General features: G+C 33.2%; 1 protein-coding gene across 2 annotated transcripts in view; it reads right to left on the reverse strand.

Annotated features, from left to right (window-relative positions):
• LOC108908455 (putative phosphatidate phosphatase) overlaps positions 1-23,812 on the reverse strand; it is a 133,346-nt gene that overhangs the window by 22,672 nt on the left and 86,862 nt on the right. For both annotated transcript variants that reach the window (XR_001964373.2, XM_018712495.2), the window contains exons 3-5: positions 23,436-23,740; positions 20,301-20,358; positions 1,356-1,532 (exon numbers count right to left, since the gene is read on the reverse strand). Coding sequence is in view for 1 of the 2 variants with exons in the window: in XM_018712495.2 (XP_018568011.1) it covers positions 1,356-1,532; positions 20,301-20,358; positions 23,436-23,740 (540 nt within the window). In the remaining variant the exon portion in view is untranslated. The remainder of the gene's footprint in view (positions 1-1,355; positions 1,533-20,300; positions 20,359-23,435; positions 23,741-23,812) is intronic.

Genomic DNA, 23,812 nt, shown 5'->3' on the forward strand with positions numbered 1-23,812 from the left:
TACAGTTGAATTAACAACAATAAAATAATAACTGTATCAATTCATTAATTAATATTTAATAAAACTATTGAAAATAATTACAGCTACATAACATCATCGACACAAAATGCCTGCTGCATTGATACATTTTTCACATCTTCGTATTAAAAAATTTATTCCCACGATGATTTCATGTGGCCTCTGCTTGAGATTGTCACAGGCGTCTATTATTCTTGTCTGCAACTGATTTCTGTCTTCAATAATTGAACCAATTATTGGTACAGAGTAAACATCATCAAGTCAAGGGGGTTAAGATTTGATGATCTAAGAGGCCGAGGCACCGGTCCCTCCCCTCCACATTAAATAACCGTTCATATGACAAACATCCTATCCAGCGGTTCTGATAATTTGCATTCGTCCAGTTACGAACTATTTGGCCAGAGTGAGCTGGAGCTCTAACCATTTGGAACCAACATTAATTGAAATAAGTTATTTTCCAGAAAATTGGCAAATGATACTGAATATAACCTTGGAGGTAATACATAAGGTTAACAAATATTTCTACCCATCACACTTAACTAGATGTTGAAACTAAATTATTGCTGGTGTGATCGGCGTCTCACTTCATGAGGATCATGGGTCTGAATATGACTGTTGTGATAAATAAATGTGCTTCTTCTTGTAAAACAAGTATTAGAATTAGGCAAATTATGTTTAGGCAAGTAAAACAATTAAATAATAAATAATAGATTCACATAGTATGTCCACATGTATTTTCCAGTAATAAGTAAGTAAATAAATTTTACTTGAAATTGGTAATAGTTACGAAAAACTTACAAGATTAATTTTTTGTCCCAAATTAAACGTAGAATTTAAAATACATTGTTTTTAAATTTAAAGCCAGTGGCATACTAATATTTTTTTACTAAAGCAATAGGGACCCCTATTTTCTCCGCCACTGGCAAAGTAAAAAAAATGAAAAATTCTTCAAAGATTACGCGTACAGTGCCAAATCATTTATAAAAATCTTACCGGTGAAACTTCATCATTTACAGAAAAATTCTAAAAATATTTGTTTTTTCGGGAAACTTCAACGTGCTGTACATCAAAAAGTAAACATTTCTCGGGTATGGTTTATTTATCAAACTAACATTATTTTTTGATGATGTATTGGTTCTTGAAGTTTGATTTTAAAAAGTGGACCACCCTGTATATATAATATAAGTAGCAAGTTATTAGTTGTGACATAAAACCGACTCAGTAATGTGCGATAATATGTTGCTTTAAATGTTTTCCTCAGTGTTGCGGAACATTTATATTTCAGATTGCTTATGGCATAAAATTGTTGGAATTTTTTAAAAATAAATACTACTCACTGTAATGATAGCCACGGTAGCCCCAAGTAACAGCCCAATAAGGACATCGCTCCAATGGTGCTTGTAGTCCGATACTCTAGTCATAGCCGTAAAAACGGAAGAAAGGACGGCCAGAAACTGCAACGTGTGCTTTAACAGCTTGGATCCGTCCCATGTCATCCTCTTCTGCAAGTAGATCTGTAAAAGAAAATATGCATAAAGTAACAAATCAAAAAAATTACAACTTTAGAACCATCTTAGCTCAACAACTGTTTTTTTATTCAGTTAAGCTGCAGTTAGGATAGTATCGTCGATTAGGTTACAATAGGTAGGTATACAGAGAAGGTAGGTCCTGCAATAAAATAATGACACATACAAATTTTTCGCAACCTATATGACTATTGAGGTTAATCTTTGGCATCTCATCCACTTTTCATTCAATCGTCAACTTGTATCATTGCTTAGTCAGCAAACTGTTAAGTAAAAAGGTATTGTCAAGATCATTGTCCTCCATCACGGCCAATGTATCATCCCAGACTGTACATTCCGAAGCGCGGTTTTCACCTTATTCTTCGGAACAGTCCTGACTTTTTCCTTTTTTTTTTAAGAACCAAATCAATAGATAAAAGACATTAAAACTACTATTATAGGTAGATAGATAGATAGATAGATTTTATTGACAATATATGTATACATCAGTACATTTTTGTCACAAATTAACAACTAAATTAAAATGATATAGAAAGAATATACGAGTAATTGATAATAACCTACAAAAAGTTAAAAAACAGAAAAGTTATGGTAAAAAATTTAGATATTCGTTAACAGTATAAAAGCAATGAGTTAAAAGAAAATCTTTAGCCAGTCGAAAAAATGTTCTATAATTCATTGATTTCAAATCTATTTGCTGATGAATATTCACAAATTTATTGTACAAGTTGATATCAATTTTATTCATTTGCGTAATGCGCAAACGCGAAAAGGGGGATATGAGATTATTTCTGTGTCTTGTGCTATAAATTATGTCTATCAGCATGACATAATAAGCTATTAGCATTTTTATGTACAAATAAAAGTGTTTCAAAAATATATACACAGGGCATTGGTAAGACTTGATATTTCTTAAAAATGGGTTTACAGGACATTCCATAGTGGGCTTTGTCTATGATCCATACAGCTGCCTTCTGTAAGTGAAACACTTTATATGACTTTGGTGCATTGCCCCAAAGAATTATCGCATATGGCATCACACTGTGCAATAGTGAAAAGTAGACAATCTTCGTAGTAGCATTATCTAGGCACGATCTGAGTTGTCTCATAACAAAATTTAGTGATGAAAGTTTTGAACAAATAGAATGAATATGCGCACTCCAACACAATATGGTATCAAGTGTTATTCCCAGCAAACGAACTGGACTGGACTTGACGGCCCATTTATCAGAACAAAATAGTATATTTTTAGTTTCAGCTTCATGGAGTTTCAGTTTACTCCCGAACCAAATTTTAGCACTATTCAAACCATCCTTATATAAAGAGCTCTCACCTCTACTAATCAAGGTAGTATCATCGGCAAAAAGAATACACGCAGTGTCAGACAGTGACATGGGTAAGTCATTTATGTAGAGCAAAAATAAAACCGGCCCCAACACAGATTCTTGGAGAACTCCGTATGTAACGGGAAGTAAATCAAAAGTAACACCATTAAGATTAACATATTGTACTGTTGGTCAAGTATGATTTAAAAAGACTATATGCCTTTCCCATAACGCCGTAGTGTTTTAGTTTAAACAACAGAAGTTCAATATTTACACAATCGAAGGCTTTTGACAAATCACACATTACTGCGTTAGTAAGAGCGCCTTCCGTCTATTCTATTAACAATACTTTCCACAGCAGTTATTAATGCCTGGACTGTTTTGAACAATTTTTACGAAACCCGTACTGCGAAGGAGTTATGATATACTTATCATCTATATTATATAAATTATAAGTTTATCTTTAATTAAAATTTTAAAAATTTTCGATATAACCGGAACAACTGCTTCTCTAAGATCAGACTCAATGACAGGTGTTATGAAAAACGACCCTTCTGGGCTTGGTAACATATTTAAAAACAATAATAAATAATAATACAAATCTTGAAAGATATCATCCATGAAGAAAGAGTTCCTTGAACTGCTTGTATCGCCGAGCATGGTAAGGATCATATATGAGCAGATATAATTTTTTTTTTAAAGTCTCATTATTTTGTTGTTTCTCTTTCTGGAAATAGTACTGTAAGTCTTATGTCCAGACCTGTAATTTCTTACCTCATTATTTCCTTCGTACTTTCCTTTTTTAAAAATCTGTTACCTGTTATTCGTAGTACATAACCCTAACCACAGCACTTTTTGTCATATACACTGTATTACACTATTTATAAATAATCATGATTCCCTTCGTTTGTTCTTTTTCTCACATACTCCTCATTATCTTTCGCTCTTCCATATATCTTGCATAATATTTTTACCTGACTTTCTAATTTGTTTAGAATTCACATTTTACTTCCGTACAACACAGTTGCTTATATGAGTAATATTTGATCTTCCGTATTTCTGCTTATTAGCATCGATATTATTATATTTTTCAGTACAACCAAGACCCTTGTATGTCTTCTATAAATTTCCATATCTTCCTCCTTTTTATTTGTAATGGTCACTCCTAAATATTTAAAATAATGAACATTTTCCTTTCAGTACAATTGAAAGATAAAATAGAAGCATTAATATTTGAACTATTCTGTTCGAAAGTGTAAAACAAGACCTGAAGTCTCGTTCGTGTATATTTGGAACAACTTGCAGCCCATCTGCTCAGTGACAAATCGTATGCCAACTTTCTCCCAAGCGGTGACTAATCGCACACTTGACTTTTCAAATTCTCTCCACGACCATACCTTTCGTTTTCCAATATTTTCGTTTCCTTCTATTGGCAGAATGCCATGTAATATATCAGATCCGGATTACCCTGCAGTCAAACTAGATTAATTCTAAATGTCAAAATACATATTTAACACTAGAAATTATATTTTATACAAAATTTTAAGGTTTACAATTTCAAAATAATCACCCATTAAAACTTGAAAGAAAAAAATTTGCATCAGTATTAAAATCAATTAATCTATTAATCTAATTGAAGAGCTAGCGAACAATAGTTACATCCGGAGACAGTATAGGATGTCCTAAAATTCACGAAAGATTTGAATTTTGCGCCATTTATGTGGTAAAGTGTTGCCAACGAAAAAAAAACGACTGCGTGATAGCTGACAGTTCAGAGTTATTAAAAATGGAGAGCTACACGAAAGAACAGTGCGAATTTCATTGTTGAGCAATATTTTAAAAATAATGAAGGTTTGGCAGGTACAATTCGTAGTTTTCGTATAAAATATGGTCAGAATAGTGATTTCACTTCAACAACTGTGAAGAGACTAATTGAAAAATTCAGGGAGACTAGATCGATTAGTGATCTTAAACACTTTGGCCGTCTTTCGACAAGTCGCTCAGCACAAAGCAGCAAAGCAGTTCTTGAGAGTGTTGCTGAGAGGCCAGGAACATCAGTATCGTGGTCAAGAACTAGACATTTCGAGAAGCTCTCTACAGCATATTCTCACGAAAGATTTGCATCTTTATGCTTACAGTTCAATTGACTCAAGAACTGAAGCATACTGACCACGCAGAGCGAAGACAGTTTGTTGAATGTATTATGGAACAACACATTTTTTCATTTTAATTGCGTTGTTAATTTCAATGGCGATGTTTACTCTAATTTTAAGTACTGTAGGTATTCCTATTTAAACCTACAGCAAAGACTGAAATTATTACCATCATTTGTGTGTGTTACACTTTTTATTTTTCATTCCAACAGTACCACAGACATCAAAGATTATCTGTTGATTTGTTTACACTTAATTTTAGTTGCTGCTTTGAAATCGTTTTCGTTCCAAGATATAGAAAACAATTTTTTTATCATCCTGAAAATCGAGCTGAAAATCATCTACTGCTAAATTCGGAAAATATACTAGATGATTCATAATAATCTACCACTTAAAACTCTAAATAAATTTTTAATGTTTATTTACCAGCGAGGGGAAGGCCTAGTAGTACACCAGAAAATGCGTAAAGGAAGTAATTTTTTTTATGAAGACCTAATAATAAGTGAAGGAAATATTGCACATCAAGTTAAACTGAATTAAAAAAGGTTTGAACAATGTTGTATAGAAATCAGTTTTACCCATTTCATGTACAGCAATTTTAAGCCTTACAGACACAAGGCCAGTTACAAGATAGATGTTCATTAAATGTGTGGGCAGCTATTAATTGTCAACGGTATTCTTGTTCGGCCTTTTTAAGTTGGTAGTTGCGTGGCCAGTCAGGTCACCAGATCTTAACCTTTGATATTTGTTTTTATGGGATCCGATGAAAAAGTTTTTAAAACACTAAATAATACAAGGCAAGAACTTGTTACCCACATATAACCGGCCGCTGATACAATAAATTAAAGGAAAACTTTTTATCCTTACTATAGTCCATAGTTTTTGGGTACGTCGCGTCCCACTTTGTTAAATCAGACTGGGCCTAAAATCTTTTCTTAAATTCAAAGCAGAACTGAAATAAATGTTTTTTTCGAAATTGATACCTATGGTAAATTTTTAATTATTAAGTTTTTTGCAAATAAATGTTTATTTTAACGAATTTTACTTGCTACAAAAATACTTTGTATAAATCACTGAATTGTATATTACCTACTAAAAATTCTGTCGTACAACTGTTGAATGAATAATAGATACATAATAAATATTAATAACAAAAACGGTATTCAGTATTTTACAGTACATGAAATATACATTGTCTTCACAGATGTTCAACTTTTACACTAATAATAATAACTGATACTTTTTCATGGAGGTTTCGTGGATAAGTATAGTAAAAAATTAAACATTAATTTGAAAATATAATACACCACTGGTAAAGATAACTCTCGCTCTTCCGCAGAAATTTTTGCTTCTTGATTGATATAAGGTACGTTAAAAAGTAAAAAGGACTTTTCAAACATAGGTACTTCTAGTGAGGTTATCTATTGGCAATTATATGCGTCGGAGAGGTAGGCCTTTCACTGACGTACACTCAAAATTTCACATTTGGACGAATACAAGCGGAGTTATTGCGTCTAAAGTGGCAGTATGTTTGTGTCAGCGGTACAAAAATGACCATCGAACAAAGAGCTATTAATATTAAGTTTTGTTTTAAACTTGGTAAAACTTTTACCGAAACGTTTCAATTGAGGAACCAAGTTATGGTGATGATTGTTTATCCTGTGGTAGATTTCATGAGTGGTACATGCGGTGTCGTGAGGACATAAATGAGGAACATGTTAGCCAACCGAAAACTGTGCGTGAATTATTCAAAGATCAGTCAAAATCTTCATTGAAATTCATAGAATTTCATAGTGTGTGCACGGTTTGTTCCGCATAAGTTGACTGACGACCAAAAATTGCTCAGAAATGAACAATCGAAGGACATCATCAAGGAGGCTAAAAAGGACAAAAAATTCCTTTACAACATTCCGACTGGTGATGAAACGTGGTGTTTTTAGTATGATCCAAAAAACAAGCGCCAAAGTGCCAAGTGGAAAGCGCCAAACGAGCCAAAACCCAAAAAATCTCGTTGGAAACGTCAAAAGTGAAGACAATGTTGATTTGCTTTTACGATTTAAAGAGCATTATCCACAAGAGTTCGTTCCACCGGGCCAAATCGTTAATGCACAATTCTATCTTGGCACTTTAAAGAGTTTGGCGATTGTTGCACGACAATGCGCCATTCATTGATCGACAATTATTGTACCCGATTTTTTGACTAACAATCGCATTTTAACCTTTTAAAATGCAATGAAAGGAAAGCTATTTTGAATAAAATAAATCGTTTTTGACAAAACAAACTTTTTTTGTTCTTATTTTTTAAAAGTTCTGTTTACTTTGGATTGCACCTTGTATATAAGAAAATAAAGTAACAGTTGACCTTAAGTTGGTCATCGGGCCTTAGACACAAAAATGTAATACGGGCCTGCTTAGGTTCACGATAATCCGCAGATTCCTTTTCCACCTTGCCGACCGGACGTTTATTCCGAACCCGCAAAGAGCTGGCAGATGGTTAGAGGCATGCCGCAACTCGAATCCTTTTTTTTAGCCCGACGCGACGTTTTTGATATCAAACAGAAAGGCGATGATAAACGAGCGCGTTAGAAATCGTAACATTCCTCTCCTGTGGTTAATTGGGTGAAGCGGTCCGCGCGTCTGGTTGTTTGACAGGTGTCGGTCCTGGTTATTTACGGCACAAACGAGAGCAAGAATATGTCTGTAAAAAATAAATCATTGGTGTGGCTCAATATCAGCATTGTATTTCTTAATCTGACAAGAAGCGTTGGAAATAAAGACGTCTTTAATGTTATTATAAAATTAGTAAAACACACTTTTAGTGCCTGTTGATCGATTGTACACTTAGGAGTACAGTAACGGTTAAGCTGGGCAGAAGTTCAGCTAAACCAAAGTTCAGATGAGAGTTTATTTCACATAATGGGTTCGAGTTTATTTTCAAATATTAGCTGTGATTCAAGGTAAATAAAACACGGCTATTATTGCAATTGGCAATGTTAGAGTTCGTCCAGATTAACCATCCATATAACCTTACTTTTCTGGGCCTATTTCTGCATGAATATCTATTGTCACGTATTATCCTCTCCACTGATCTGTCACTAACTATCTTTTGTCAGTGCAGCTTCGATCCTCCAACAATGCACCTGACACATCAGAGACTGGGTGCTGACTGGAGACTAAAGCTTTACGTTTTTTTTTTTTCAGTTAATTGCTATACACTCTAAGGTTCTCAATCGAGACTCTTCTAATTGTTTTATTTTTTAGAAATCTTGAGTGCTTGCACTCTTGTGTTCTGTGGTATTTTTAGGTTTCTTGAACATCTTGTTAACGACCACAGGTCACTAGATTGATGATCTATGTCAGAGCTTGCAAACGTTTTTTAATTGTAAAAATTTATTTATTAATAATATACAGATTTACTGGATACAATGTAATTAACTTGAAAGCTTATGGTCATACTAAGTAATAGTCAGGAATGGTGTCTTGATTACTATCAGGAGTTGACTTTCGATCACATATCGGGGGTGGTTCCGCCAAATCATGCTGGGATCTTCACATCGGTTGCCGACAATTGTCCACTCTATTTTCTTGTTTGTCTTTGTTTGATCTTCTCTTTGATTTCATCGCTTTTAGATGCTGAAAGTGGTTTGGAGCTATTTTGATAGCTAGGGCGGTTGGATTCAAGTTCCAGCCGGCGCTGTTATAGGTTTTAGGGCAAACATTTAAGGAGCGGAATAAAAAATAATGATGTATTTTTGCACCAAAAAAGAGTCAGTTCTAATAGTTCTTGTCAAAAAATATAATAAATGATTATGATATAAATATATCATAAGGTGTAAAGTTAGCATGTCGGCACAATTTTCAATTTTAATTCCCTTTGTGGAGACACCTACAAAAATTGTATTGCATTGAAGAAGAAATTGAAGAAATATGATAATCTTGAAATCATGTAATTTTAGTTCTTAGAAATTGTTATTAATTTTGAAAACAACCCGTCAGAACCCTTATCTAGTCCAAAATCGGAGGAAATCTTAATATTAAGTGAGGAAAATAAAGATGGTAAATTATTTAAATATTTAATAAAGATTTACGGTTTATGTTAACAAATGTGTGTCACATTATAATAATAACAAAGACCCACAAAAAAAAAAGTTGAAAATACCAGAGACTAGACCCACCTATCCTTATGTATTTTCACGCGCTGAAACCGAATCCGGAGTAAAAATTGCTCCATCACCCTCCAGTTTTTTTTTAATCGCAAAAAACTACCCCAAAAACACGGAAAATCTTCAAATTCTCGCTTGAGCACGGGTCCGAAGGTTGAGATAAACGTGAGAACCAACACAATAAGACTATTTTATATGTATTTTAACGAGCTAAAACCGAATCCGGAGCCAAAATTGCACTATAACCCTCCAGTTTTTTTTTTTAAATCGCGTCTCGGATCTTAACATTCTCACTTTTTTTTATTTTACTCTTTTATCTTCAAAAGATCTGTGTAGTGGATACCTTTTTTTTCTGCTATCTGGCTCGGATTCCCTTTTAAGCATCCAACAAAAATCTGCCATCATATTAACATCCCATCGTCCTTGGTACCGGCGTTCCATTTCCTTATTTTCTAAACAAGGATTGTATCTGAGGATTCGGTTTTAGCTCGTCGAAATACATATAAAATAGTCTTATTGTGCTGGTTCTCACGTTTATCTCAACCTTCGGACCCGTGCTCAAGCGAGAATTTGAAGATTTTCCGTGTTTTTGGGGTAGTTTTTCGCGATTAAAAAAAAACTGGAGGGTAATGGAGCAATTTTGACTCCGGATTCGGTTTCAGCGCGTCAAAATACATAAGGATAGGTGGGTCTAGTCTGGTAGTTTCAACTTTTTTTTTGTGGGTCTGTGATAATTAATGTCCAGAAAAGCAAATTGGAAAAAATGTATCTACATATGTATGTCGAAGTGTAAAAAATCTAAGGTAAGTTCAATTTCTCCTGAAAAATTTTCTAATTTATCGATAAAAATGTAATCTGAGGTCACGATACGCAACATTGTGTCACACGGGACAAATGCAAAAGTTCTATTTGAAGAATCAAAAATAAAATATTTACTAAAGGAAACAGAATTAAAACTAGGTACTTTAATTAAAAGAGAAAATATGAAAGAGAATGCCTAACAAAATAAGGTATATAAAAGAGAAAAGCATACATAAAAAAATGGAATTACTAGTGTTGGAAGAATACCATTTGCTTATTTTGACAAAAACATTAAATTAAACATTAACACAGCTGTATAAAATAATTTATTAATTATAACTGTATTAAAATATTAATTTACTAGTTCAAACCAAGTCATATTATTTACATGAACATAAGTTATTAAATACTTCTACATACCATTGTTTACTAATTGTAAGTGGAAAGATGTCTCTTTATTTTTATTAATAGGTGGAAAGGAATCTTTAAACAAACTTGCTATGTTATGTAAAACAGTAGTTGCTATGACGACAGCTTCTATTTTGTTGAGTTATAGTCGAATGCCGGCCGACATGTACAATTAAAACTAGTGATGGGCAAAACGATTCTCGACTCCCGACTCCCATGATACATATCGAATCGCTAAGTTCGCAATTCGCCAAATCACTGCTAGCCCAGTCATTATAGACATGAAACAGCCTGTTTCGGGAAAAAAATACTATTAGAAGTTTTTTGCGGAATATTGTTCGGAAACCTGTTATAAACAAAATATGAAAAAATCAACTCGAGACTAGTTGGGAAACTTTGTTAAAACAATGATCAAAGTTATGGAAAAGTGGTTTTTTGACTGGCGTAAAAAAACTATTATTCATAGCGAAAAAAAGTTTATACAAAAAACGTAGGTATTAAATAAGCCTATAAAATGAGACAAGTCCGATTAAATTCCGATAATTTGTTTATGCGCAAGAGCTCAAAAATGGTCGAAAATGGCCGTTTTTTTCAATTGCTAATAATTAATGCAATTTTCATCGCAGACACTTGTAATTCAGGATTTTTGAGGCTTTTTACACCCTTAATAAGTGGTAAAAATTTCAGCCCGAAAGCTTCATTGGTTTGGCGTTGGCGGAATTTGTTATCTAAGAAGATGCTATTTTCAATTCATTTTTCCCAAGCTCACAGGCGTTGTAGGGTTTCGATCATTAGTTGTTTTTGTACCTAAATAGTTGTATTGACATATGCATTTACTGAGAATTTAATTTTTCAAATTTAATTTGTTTAAAAATGACTGAAAAAATGTTAATATTTATTAAATTGTTAAGCGCGCATGCTCCGCCTCGCTCTCCCCACTCGTTCGCTAGACCAAGTAATAGAACGCATCGCCGCTATCTTCTTTTTCGCAATTAAATAGTTGAATTCACCTTAATGTTAATGTAGGACATGAAAATATAGCTCTTAATGTATACTCTCTCCAAATTTCGGCTCTTAATATTAATAATTAAGGTCACTGCGATTAAATAAAAAAAAAAAATTATCTCAGCTTCTAATCAACTTACAACAACGATTTTTTTTTAAATTCGAAGAAAACTAAAGTAAAGAGGTTACTATTTTATTTTATAATAATTACCTATCTTAACAATTTAATAAATATTAACATTTTTTCAGTCAATTTTAAACAAATTAAATTTGAAAAACTAAATTCTCAGTAAATGCCTATGTCAATACAACTATTTAGGTACAAAAACAACTAATGATCGAAACTCTACAACGCCTGTGAGCTTGAGAAAAATGAATTGAAAATAGCATCTTCTTAGATAACAAATTCCGCCAACGCCAAGCTAATGAAGCTTTCGGGCTGAAATTTTTACCACTTATTAAGGGTGCAAAAAGCCTCAAAAATCCTGAATTACAAGTGTCTGCGATGCAAATTGCATTAATTATTAGCAATTGAAACAAGCGGACATTTTCGACAATTTTTGAGCTCTTGCGCATAAACAAATTATCGGAACTTAATCGGACTTGTCTTATTTTATAGATTTATTTAATACCTACCTTTTTTGTATAAACCTATTTTCTCTATGAATAACAGTTTTTTTACGCGAGTTAAAAAACCACTTTTCCATAACTTTGACCATTGTTTTAACAAAGTTTCCCAACTAGTCTCGAGTTGATTTTTCGATATTTTGTTTATAACACGTTTCTGAACAATATTCCGCAGACAAACTTCTAATAGTATTTTTTTCCCGAAAAAAACCTATAATGACTAGCTTATGCAGTTCCGTCTCGGAACGGACGGAAATGGCGGAATCTGGGCCGCCTATTGACGAGTTTTGTCTGTCTTGACTTGACCGATAATTCAATTACACATTGTTTACTGAAACAACAGACTGAAATTGTAATTAGTTCTTCCACTGATGCCAAGGGTTACGTACTTAGTTCTTTCACTGAAATTTGTCGTCAAGGGTGTAGTACCTATTTGTATGTAAAGGCGCGTATTCACAAAAAAAGCGAGGAAGAGCGAACATTTGTTCTTGTTCGTGTATGTTTGCTCGTGTTCGCTCGACATATAAACATTTCGTCCATACCAGAGCGAATTTTGGTCCGCGAATGCCGGTTCGCAGTTGATCCATCTGTTTTCTGCCAGCGTATTAAATATGGCTGACCCTGAGAAATTATTGTTATTAGCCAGTGCTGCTTTCGTTGTATTGAGTTTATTGAAAAAGAAAAAACGGAAAAAACGATTTTGGCAAGTCACTGTATCCAAAAACAGACATATTTATAATGGCAGTAGTCTATTGCTTGATTTAAAAACAGAACATGACTATGGAATGTTCCAGAATTTTTGCAGAATGGCCCCTGAAGATTTTAAAACTGTGCAAAAACTTGTGGAACCAAAAATAATGAACAATTATTAAAATTATTACCCGGCGCGGCGAAGTAGGATGCAGCACAAGCGATCGAGGCACAAGCAAAGTGTAATCCCGTCCACACCGAACAAGCACGAACAAGTATTTTCTTTGATGTACCGCCTTCCTCTCGATCTTTTTTGAACACGAACAAACAAACGTTTGTTCGCTCGCTAGCCCGTTATTGATGTAGAATGCTCGTTCGCTCGTGTTCGCTCTTGCTCGCTTTTTTGGTGAATACGCGCCTTAATACAAAAATGCGAATGAATGCGACGGTAAAGCATATATTCTCTTCAAACGTTTGCAAATACTAACGCAAACCGTTCGCCAACGTTCTTCCCTGTTGATTGCGGCAATGCGGCCATTGTTGCCCACACTCTTTACTCTCTATCAGTATCAAATGCAAATCACTAATCACTAAATATCAGTGATCACGGGCACAGGTAGACGCCGGTCCAAATCGCAAAACGAATCTGACTCACATCTGACTCTCGGCTTTGGTAACGGACTCGACACTCCACACGGAAGTCGGCACAGGTTGGTCATGATAACGCTACATATTGAATCATCGGAGTCGACTCTTACATATTTTGGGAGTCGACTCAGATCATCTAAGCCAAGAGTCGACTCTCTGATTCGAAACATACACTCACTAGCCAACACTACTTAAAACTTTGCTAAAAGGCACCTCGACACAATTCATGTGGATTTTCGATAGTCTAGTGGTGAGTGTTGTGGACGTAACGTACACCACTTCGACTGAAATATGCTTCACCTGTAACAGGTATTTCCGCTGTAAATTGAGGATTTCTTGCACGTATCTGAAGCAACCATTCGCAAAAACCTCGACGTAGTGGAAAATCCTCAGGAATAAGCGCTTGAACACATGAAATGGGTACAACTGAGCTTCTCCGCTTCTAGTAACGTCCGCCACACAACAGGATGCGAAATATTTACTTGCTGTACGATATTTCTGGTGCTACAATGCGGATCATCTTCGACAAAATCTAAAATCATCTCCACGATATTTAAGATTCTTAGTGGTCGCCCTGGACCACCGTCGTGACCTCGACGCGGTTGTACTCCACCGGTGTCCAAAACTTTTTGCACTACAGCAACAAATGTTCGCGGTGCGGAGGCACGTCGTTCAGGATATCTTGCACGGTACACTTGACAAGCTCTGTGGGCATTTTCATTTGCTTCGCCATAAATTATGAGCATATCATAATATTCGCGATTGCTAAATGCGCCATTTTCAAAAGAAAACTTGGAAATACGGCTATTAAAATGTACTCTCGAAAAACAGCACAGCAATCACACAACAATGTATTAACAACTGACTTTCGAATACAGTCCGGCTTCATAAGAAACCTACAAACTCGTAAAAAGTGCTACAGAATATTTTATAAGTACTCGCCGCGATAAAATACATGTATTTCAGCAGTTCCAAAACAGTTTTAAACACATTTTTAATTAGCTCATTTCTCTATGACCTTAAACTTCCGATACAACTTTGTGACATCAGTTAACTCAGTGTTTGCTCCTTTTTCACCTCTTTAAATTTTTGGCATAAGTTCATTAACACTGTATAGACCATCTGAAGTTCGCAACTTAAAACTGTTTAACTCCAGTAGATTTTTAACTCTATTTTTCGGTGCGTCTATTAGACGTATTCGAGGGAGCTTGACAATTCTTGTAGTATTGTAGTTGTCTTATTTCTACCTATTAAGTATTTTAGCAATGGCCTAAACTATACCAAGAGATGGATTTGGTCCAATAAATATCTAAAACAGAGCCACCCTGTTATTTTTTAATCGAGCCAGGGATTTACGACAGTTCCTAACCGTTCTTAAGTTACACTGGTAACATCCAAGAACATTCGGAGCTGGTCGATTGTCGATAAATATTTATCGACTTGCATGTATGTTGCATATGTTCATCCTGGTTACATTAAATCGATGGTATAGATTTCTGCTTCATAGATAGTTAGAAGCGTGGTCCTCAGATTGCAACTAGATATACTACGGATTCAATCCCCTCTGGAGATTTGTAGCCGTCTACATACTTAAAGCTATCGACCTTCAAAAGGTCGTTTCTAATCCCTTGCAATTTGTCCTTCCCAGAAAGGAAAAAGCAGCGTTTAATTAACTCGTGTAGGTGATCGACAGAATGATGCGGTTTCCCGTGTCTGCTTTCGGCATCTCTGATAGGAGAATTTCCAAAATTTGACATAGAGTCTAGTGACATTCAATACACATGGGTGTTTTGGTGACCTATTTGGACTTTATTATTGCTTTGCAAGACATGTAGTTCTTCGACGAATATTTTTATAAATCATATAGAATCTTTTTGGCTACTACATTATTTGTGGCACTAGTGCCTATTTAAGTAGGTATTTGAGTAATATTTTTATTGTTTTGAGTTTGATAGCTTTTGTCTCTATTTTTGTAATATTAATAATGAAATTACTTTCGACTAAAATTCGTTAAAGCACCAATCACAGACCACTCCTATTTTTTTTTACATAAATAACCTGCCTAGCAGGAATGAAAGTGGCTCCGCTGCAAACAGATGACCTTAAACTTTTCAGTAAAGTTGACTTCATCCGTGATCCAATACAAGCACCTAATTGCATGAGAATGTTTCTAAATATAAAATAATGAGCTACCCTCCACCAGCGGTAACAGGTGACGTTAGCAGGAATATACACATAGACGACAATACACGTACATCTATCAAATTCGCTTTAAACATTACAACATTACAAATACAGTGAAATATTTTTTTTGTGTTAAATGGTAATCAAGTTGTTCCGTTTTTTATTTTAACTTTCTGAAAGACAAACATAGATTTAACACAATGTAGTAAATAATAAATCACTTCAGATTTAACAATCCTAAAACAATCCTCCAGAGCAGTTAGCCTTGAAATGTATTCTTTTATATGAACGTTAAATCAAACTTAATGTCTTTGCACTCGTGGTGGACAATTCATTTTCAAAGATAATTAAAGTGTCCCATTTACGGCGATGTAGGCCAGGGCAGTAAAGCTAACTTGATCACGATATAAAACATATAATCCAGGCGCCAGTGTCAACAAACTGGTATATGTACTTCAGAATTAGTTTGGGACTTGAAATTTTAGTAAATTTGTAGGGAGTTACATTGGTTGCAATGCTCTTATTGGAAATCGTTTTGAGTGACCAAGTCAAGGCTTTGGTTCAGAAAGAGATATTGATTTAACTGATGAAGAGAAATAGGTGTTGTTTAATATATTCTTTTAAACTAACTACAGTGGCAGAAAATGATAAGAAAATTCATTCCATATGTACACAATTTTAGTGAATTCAAACTTTTTTATCACAATCAATTCATGATTGTACCATTTTGATTGATCGAATGTTTAAGAGATCACAATTTTATTCGATGAGGTATGTAGATAGTGCAAAAATTTCATGTAACCTGTATAAATAGAAATATTTATAAACATTTTTTCGCTGTTCCTTAATATTACAAACAGCACTGTTCAATTTTTAGAGTAGTTTAAAAATTTATTTTTTCAAATAATTAATAAGCAATTATTCTAGTAGTTATCACATTTCTAATTACAAGGAAATAGTTATTAAATATTTATAGTATTAATTACAGTAAACCACATATAAATATACTATTAATGTTACATAGCAAAATTATGAAAGAAGTACTTATAAACTTATTGTAAGATTATGAAACTAATTTATGTATCAGTTAGAACTAGAGAATCAAATTACTTACAAAGATTTTCTTAAATTTTCATAAAAAATACCAATATATGAATCGGCAAGTTATAATACAACTTCCTATTTAGCACTTTTTTGAAAATTCAATATTAACGAAGTTACATAACCATTAAGTTATTGTTTTTTAATTAATATTTTGCTCTTTTTGCAATTTGTTGTCAATGATAAGCGTAATAAATTTAAAACTATCGCTTACGCAGAAAAAGTTATTTCAAAATATTAATCAAAAAAATAAATAATAATTTAAGCTCAAACAATGCTTAAATTCCAGAATTTGAATTTAGTGTTGATCTTTCTCCAAATTTTCCACCAAGAAAAATATACAATGTCTAACTTTATTTGACTTTTGGTATCGATGTGATAGTAGATCAGTATTTACTTAATAATAAGAAAAATTTCAAAAGCTGTTATGCGATTTTCATTTGTTTTTAAGTTATAGCGTAATTACAAATTTAAAAAATTTTACATAGAGTATGCAATGTTCCAAGTTCAAACGTAGGATATTTCTCAGTGTCATTTTATGTTGCAATAGTTTAACTTTTGATTACAGTTTATTCGACCAAGAACCCATTCTTAGAGATTGATGCGACTCTCCTGACTGACCCTGTATATGCATCCCATTTCTTATAGGTACTTACTCAAATAGAAATATTTTATGATATGAAATGACACTATAACGACGATAAAATTATTGTAATAGTTATATGGAATATATATGAATGACCTTCTTTTCTAGATATTTCCTGAGAAATGTGTTCTTTACGTTGATGTTACATTACATGTCTAATTTGTAGGGATTATACTAAAGTTAATGATCGGTTTGTAGATTGTAAGCTTAAGTTAACTATAGATAAAACGCAATGTATTAACATTTTTCACTAGTTATAATAATATAATTGGCTCTGCAGTTTTTCTGACTTTCTCTGAGGAAAGGGCTATCGTTTTACTCGTAGATTACTAAATATAAGATCAATTTTGATCAGAATATATATTTGCAAATCTATTTCTTTACAGTATCATCCGTGTTTTGGTGTTGTTCATCATATAATCAGAATTTATTGCACTTTGAATTTTTTGGATTAATTTAAATTGGCGATAACTTTCTTTTCGACACATTTGATATTTTTTTGGCACTAAATTGTCGAAAAAATTATTTTTCGTCTGCCACGTGTTACGGCGTTACTGACGCCAACCCGACGTCATCAGATCAGCAACGCCCAAGAAGGTGAGAGGCATCTTGTGACGCCTCAATCTCCACAATGCACCTGTCTGTTACCAGACCGGAAACCGAATCAAGCTACTAGTCCAGTCATTGAAGGTAAAATACGGCGTTACTGTATAATTTTCCCAAGCAGCACCGATTTGCACCAAAATTTGGACTTAGGTTACCCTCTGCTTTAAAGCTGACCTTGTGCCGAGGGTTGATTTTTATTTTTTAGGGGTGAAAACTACCCTATAAAATCATTATAAAGTTGTAGATTCGAGCGTGTAATAGGTTGAAATCATTTTTAAATAAGTAAATATGATAATATAATACAAACTTTTCATTATTTAAAATGTAATGTATTTATTTTATCAAACCTTAAAAAACCCTACTGATTAAAATTTGCAATCAAAAATAGGGAAAATAAGAATTTTATTTTTATATGGATTTTAATTTTTTTATTTTTATAACAAAATTTTTTTTTATTGAAAATAACATAAATAATCAAAAATCCTCTTCACTCTCGTCTTCCTTTTCTATTCTATTCCTAAAATATAGCTATAATATGTATCCATCAATACTTCAATATACGTGTTCTGATTCTGCAAAAATATGTGATTGGCTTTTTACCCATAACTAGCTTAGTTTTTATGCTATCAAGCCCTTCAAAAAACCATTTTGTAGGTTTTCTCAAGAACTATAAGATCAAATAAGTTAAATTTTCTTTCAGCCCTTATTTTGAACAAGTTGCTATTTACGAACATATGCAAACTTTAAACGGCCATATCTTACTTAATTTTTATCCTACAGAACAAAAAAAAATTAAAAAAAGCAAAACCTACAATTTTGCACTCTACAAAATTTTACATATCATTAATAGCTTTTGAGTTATTTTGAAGATAAGACAATTTTTTCCAAAAATACAAAAATTCTCTTTTCACTTCAAGTTCAACTTTTTTCAAAACTAAGCACTTTAAACCGGTCAAACTTCTAGAGCATATTACAAGTACATAAATAAAATAAATTGTAAAGTGGTAACGATTATTTTCAATTGGGGTGGTAATTAAGGGGTGATTTTCACGTTTTTCAATTTTGACGTTTGACGAATAAGAACCAACCTTCAACAAGCTATTACTCCGTTTTTATTGGATCTACAGACACCATAAGCACACCATTCTTTTTGTTTTTTTATAAGCTACATTTTTTATAAGAATGATTTTTTTGATAAAATACTTACTTTTTGAGTTATTCGCGAAAAACCGTCTGAAAAAATTGTTTTTTTTTATTAAAAAATTTACACATTTCACTCGCGAATACGTCGAAAAGTATTGACTTTAAGAAAAAACTTTATAGAACAAAAGTTGCTTAGAATTAGTCAATATATCCATTCCCGGAGTTATTGTCAATGAAACATTTTTCACCCCCGAGAAGGGGTGGCATCCACCCCCCAGGGTAAAAGCAACCCCCGGTACAAGGTCAACTTTGAAGTAGAGGGTAAGTAGAACCTAAATCTAATTTTTTATGAAAATCGGTGCTGTTTGGCAAAATTATACGGGACAATGGTCATTGATTGGACTATAGGTACCCCACAGATTACGAAGATTTCCCGACAGGTGGAAAAAAGCCGACGTCATCTTCTTCCCGAAACCAGGTAAGAATCTAACCTTTGCTTTCAGTTAGAGGCCCATCAGTCTCCTGCCGATGATAAGCAAGGTAGTAGATAGGATCATCCTAGTCAAATTGCAAGAGAGTTCGAACGAAGCACGAGTTATCCTCGACGAGCAGTTCACCTACCGCAACGGACACTCAAACGAGCAGCAGATACTCAGGTTGGCGGAACTCGTGTCCGTAAGTTTTTACAACAGAGAATCCACCAGTGCAGTCTTCCTGGACGTCGGCAAGGCCATCAGCAGGATCTAGCACGATGGGCTTTTTGTAAAGATGCTCGACCTACCCTGTCGGATCGGTCAAATTAGTGGCGTCCTTCCTCAGATGCAGAAGGCTGCATGCGAAGGTGGAAGAGGTCCTAACCATCTATCAAGGCAGGCGTCGCGTCGTGCTATTATCCCACCCTTTCAACATCTATATAGATCCGATATGCATTATCCCTTAAGATCATTCTATGGTTGACTTTATAATGTTTTATCTGAAGATACTTACATACACAGCATTGGACATTATCACCTTACCAATTACCGTACGTTTCAACTCATTGCCATGCACTTATTGTAGACATATTTTGTTATTCTGCTGTTTCTGCTATGGTAAACTTTTTTTATAATTTAAAAAAATAAACAAAAATTATCGTTTCTTTTAATGTTTACCATTTTGAGCGTTTAACTTGCTAGATTACCTAGCTAGATTTATAAAAAGTGTTACATAAAATGTATCTATCTATTAACACATATATAGAATATAAGTGCACTTACCGCGAAATAAACCATTGTATACATTGAGAACGAGGAATGTCCAGAGGGGAATGATAACCTGAAAAGAACAATAATAATCATTGTAACACTGATATTAGAAATTTATAATCGATTCTTCAGAAACTATATTTTATTATCTAATACCACGAATATGTTTTGTTTATAAACAGTTCTAAATAATTTATCATATATGTTACTGACCATTAATGGCCTAGAATTCATCACTTTCTTAAAAAATGTACGTCAAAATAATGAGTATTTAACGAATTGTAAGAACTGTGTAAATAGTGTTTATATTGCAATAGAAGTAACAGAATCTAAATTTATTATGAGATTTTCAGATATTAACAGAAAATTAAATGTGACAAAATACTTGTCCCTTATTATTATTTATTATTGTATGAAATCTTTGTTTGACTGGAAATTTAAAATATATAAATATAAAACGAATTTGGTGGACAGCTGTGACGTACTAAAATATAGCTTAATTGTGCTATCTGTCGATAAGAAGCTCAACTAAATTCTCACACAACTGTCCTCTTTTTATTTAATTATAGAAAAATAGAGAAGAGTTACTTAAATAAGAAGTTTTCTGTAATAATAACGCCCATAGTCTAATCCGTCTAGTACGTTACAAGCTGAATTAAAATTTTTAAAATAAAATGACAATTTATATTTATATAAGAAATTATTAGCGAAACTGCTTATACAATTCGCATTGTAGAAATCATTTCGGTTTGTAGAATTAATTCATTTTTTTTAATGCAAATATCCCATTTTGCATCCACTGTTTTTTGTATCTCATACGTAGTTTTGACCAAATTTTACTGTTTAAAATTAAAAAAAAACATATATCTATTGATAAATTGTATTTTGTGAAATTGAAAAATGTGTCAATTTTAGTATATTTTTAGTATTCTGGCAATATCTGGCAAATAATTCTTGAATTATCTGAAAATTTTAATTTTTGAGTTGCGTAAATTGATAATATTAACGACGACTTTGCTACATATGTATAATCATTTTTTATTTCGTTGGACTAGATAGAAGAAGAAACATGCAGGGTAACAACTTTTTAATTGACCAATATAGGTATCTTTCTTATTTTAAATTTAGATAATTCCGAATAGTTCGAAGGAAACCGATTTTATGCTATTTCTTTTTTTAGTCGTATCTTACTTGTTTTTCAAAATTTTGGGACAAAAATGTGTAGTCTGATATTATATGATGTGAGGAATCCATTTTTGATGTCATGATGTATCTCCAAAAATGTGTGCTGAGCAGTAGTTAACTTTTGTTTTTGTTATGGACGCCATATTGAATTTTTGCCTCATTAGAAGGAAAGAGAAATTCTCTTTATGACGATGGATAATCTATGGGGTTTTCTTAAATAAATAACCAAAATATTTATTATAATAATTATAATTTTCATAAAATAGTCAAGTAGCCATGTGAAACATTCTAATTTTTCTATAAATTAACTTAATTCTTCTTATTTTTAGCACATTTTAACACAGCAACCTTTATTTACATAACAATAACGAACAAAACAACATAGATAAAGCAAAACAAAATTAAATGGTAAATTTAAATTTTATCAAAAATATTCGAAGTGCATACCATTACATATTTAGTGGTGTAGTTATTTGGCCTCCGAGAAGTCCTGATTTGACCACCATGGACTTTTTCTTTCATTGTTAAGTATCAGCTATACAGGCTATATATTATATCAAGAATAATGAGGAAGAATTGAGAATAAATATTTCAAGGGTGATAAACTCCTGACATGAGTCAATCTGCCACTTAGAGCAGAAGTGTATGGTATGCACTTCGAACATTTGTGATATAATTTAAATTTACTATTTAATTTTATTTTGCCATATATACAGGGTGTCTCGCATAAGAACCGACACAGGGCAGCTACATTTAGGGGTGTCCAATATATTGTAATTTAACCAAACTTACGTATATACAAAGTTGCGGAGGAGTTATTATCCCCCTAAAATTAAATTCTGCTGTGAATTAATATTATTATTTTTCAATTCGGTTAATGAAAAAAAAAAGTTCGGTACAATTTCAGGGGTGAGTCATCCCCAATGAACACCTTGTAGTGCTTCAATTAACTTTAAATCATAGACAAAGAAGACCAGTAATAAACCTAAATCATGTACCAAATTTGGTTCATCTACGGTAAAGTGTTGCAGATATAATAATTTTTTTCGAAATTTAGGGCCCCACTTTGAGGGTTAATAACTCCTCAGGGGTGGAACTTTGTATATAGGTAAGTTTGGTTAAATTACAATATTTTGGACACCCCTAGATACACCTGCCCTGTGTTGGTTGTTATGCGGGACATCCTGTATGTTATTTTGTTCGTCGCTCTTGTTATTTTTATGTAAGTAAAGGATGTTGTGTTAAAAAATGCTAGAAATAAGAAATTAATTAAGTAATTAATTTATAGAAAAATTCTAATGTTTCACATGACTACTTGACTTTTTTGTTAAGATTATAATTATATTCAATATCTTATTTATTTACGAAAAGCCCATACATTATTCTTCGTTATAAAGAGAATTTCCTTTTCCTTCCAAAGAGGCAAAAATTCAGTATGACGTCCATAACAAAAACAAACAGTACATATTTTTAAAGATATGTCAAGTGTGTTAGCAAAAATCGATTCCTTACATCATTTGGTATCAGACTACACATTTTTGCCTTCAAATTTTGAAAAACAAGTCGAATACGACTAAAAAATGAAATAGCATAAAATCGGTTTCCTTCGAATATCTTCCGAACTATCTGGAATTTTCTAAATTTAAAAATGAAACGAAAACGAAAAACGATCGGCATAAAATTCTGCACATTTTTGCTCTTTTAACCACTTCTGTATCTCAAACAATGTTTTCGATACCAGAAATCTATATGTAGCCCATATAGTAGTTATTTCCCGAAATATCAGCAGTTAGAAGTCTTGTATGTGGGGATAAAAATCTTAGATATATCTAGAGTTCTGTTATGCAAAAGAAAGGATGTTCTGGAATAACATTATTTGATTTCATTTAATAAGACTTTTTAGAAACATTTTTTAAAAATTTATTTGAATTAGTTTTAAAATAGAAGAAAAAAACTTCCTACCTGATTTCCTTCATAATGCGCTTGTTATTCTTGTAGAGGGCGTTGGTGCAGGTGTAGTTCTCGTGGTACTGATAGTCTGGGTACGAACCGTTGCACACGTCTGGCAGGCATACCGTGAAGAAGTGCGGCCTAAGTCTACCGATGGTATACTTCATCACGTCGGTGGTAAGTTGTGAGCAGGCAGCTCCGAAGGCGAAGATACCTATCACGCAGTAGATGTTGTAGATCCAGTTGGGGATCTTCACGCCGAGGAAGATTACCTCGCGACTGTCGTTAGGCCGGTTCAGATATTCCGTAAGCGCCATCTGGAAGAAAGAGAGGAAAATGAAGAATGTGCCTTAGTAATTAAGAATTTTCAAAAGTACACTGCATTTGGA

This window comes from Anoplophora glabripennis, unplaced genomic scaffold (assembly GCF_000390285.2).
Source record: "Anoplophora glabripennis isolate ALB-LARVAE unplaced genomic scaffold, Agla_2.0 scaffold343, whole genome shotgun sequence".
Taxonomy (NCBI): Eukaryota; Metazoa; Arthropoda; class Insecta; order Coleoptera; family Cerambycidae; genus Anoplophora; species Anoplophora glabripennis.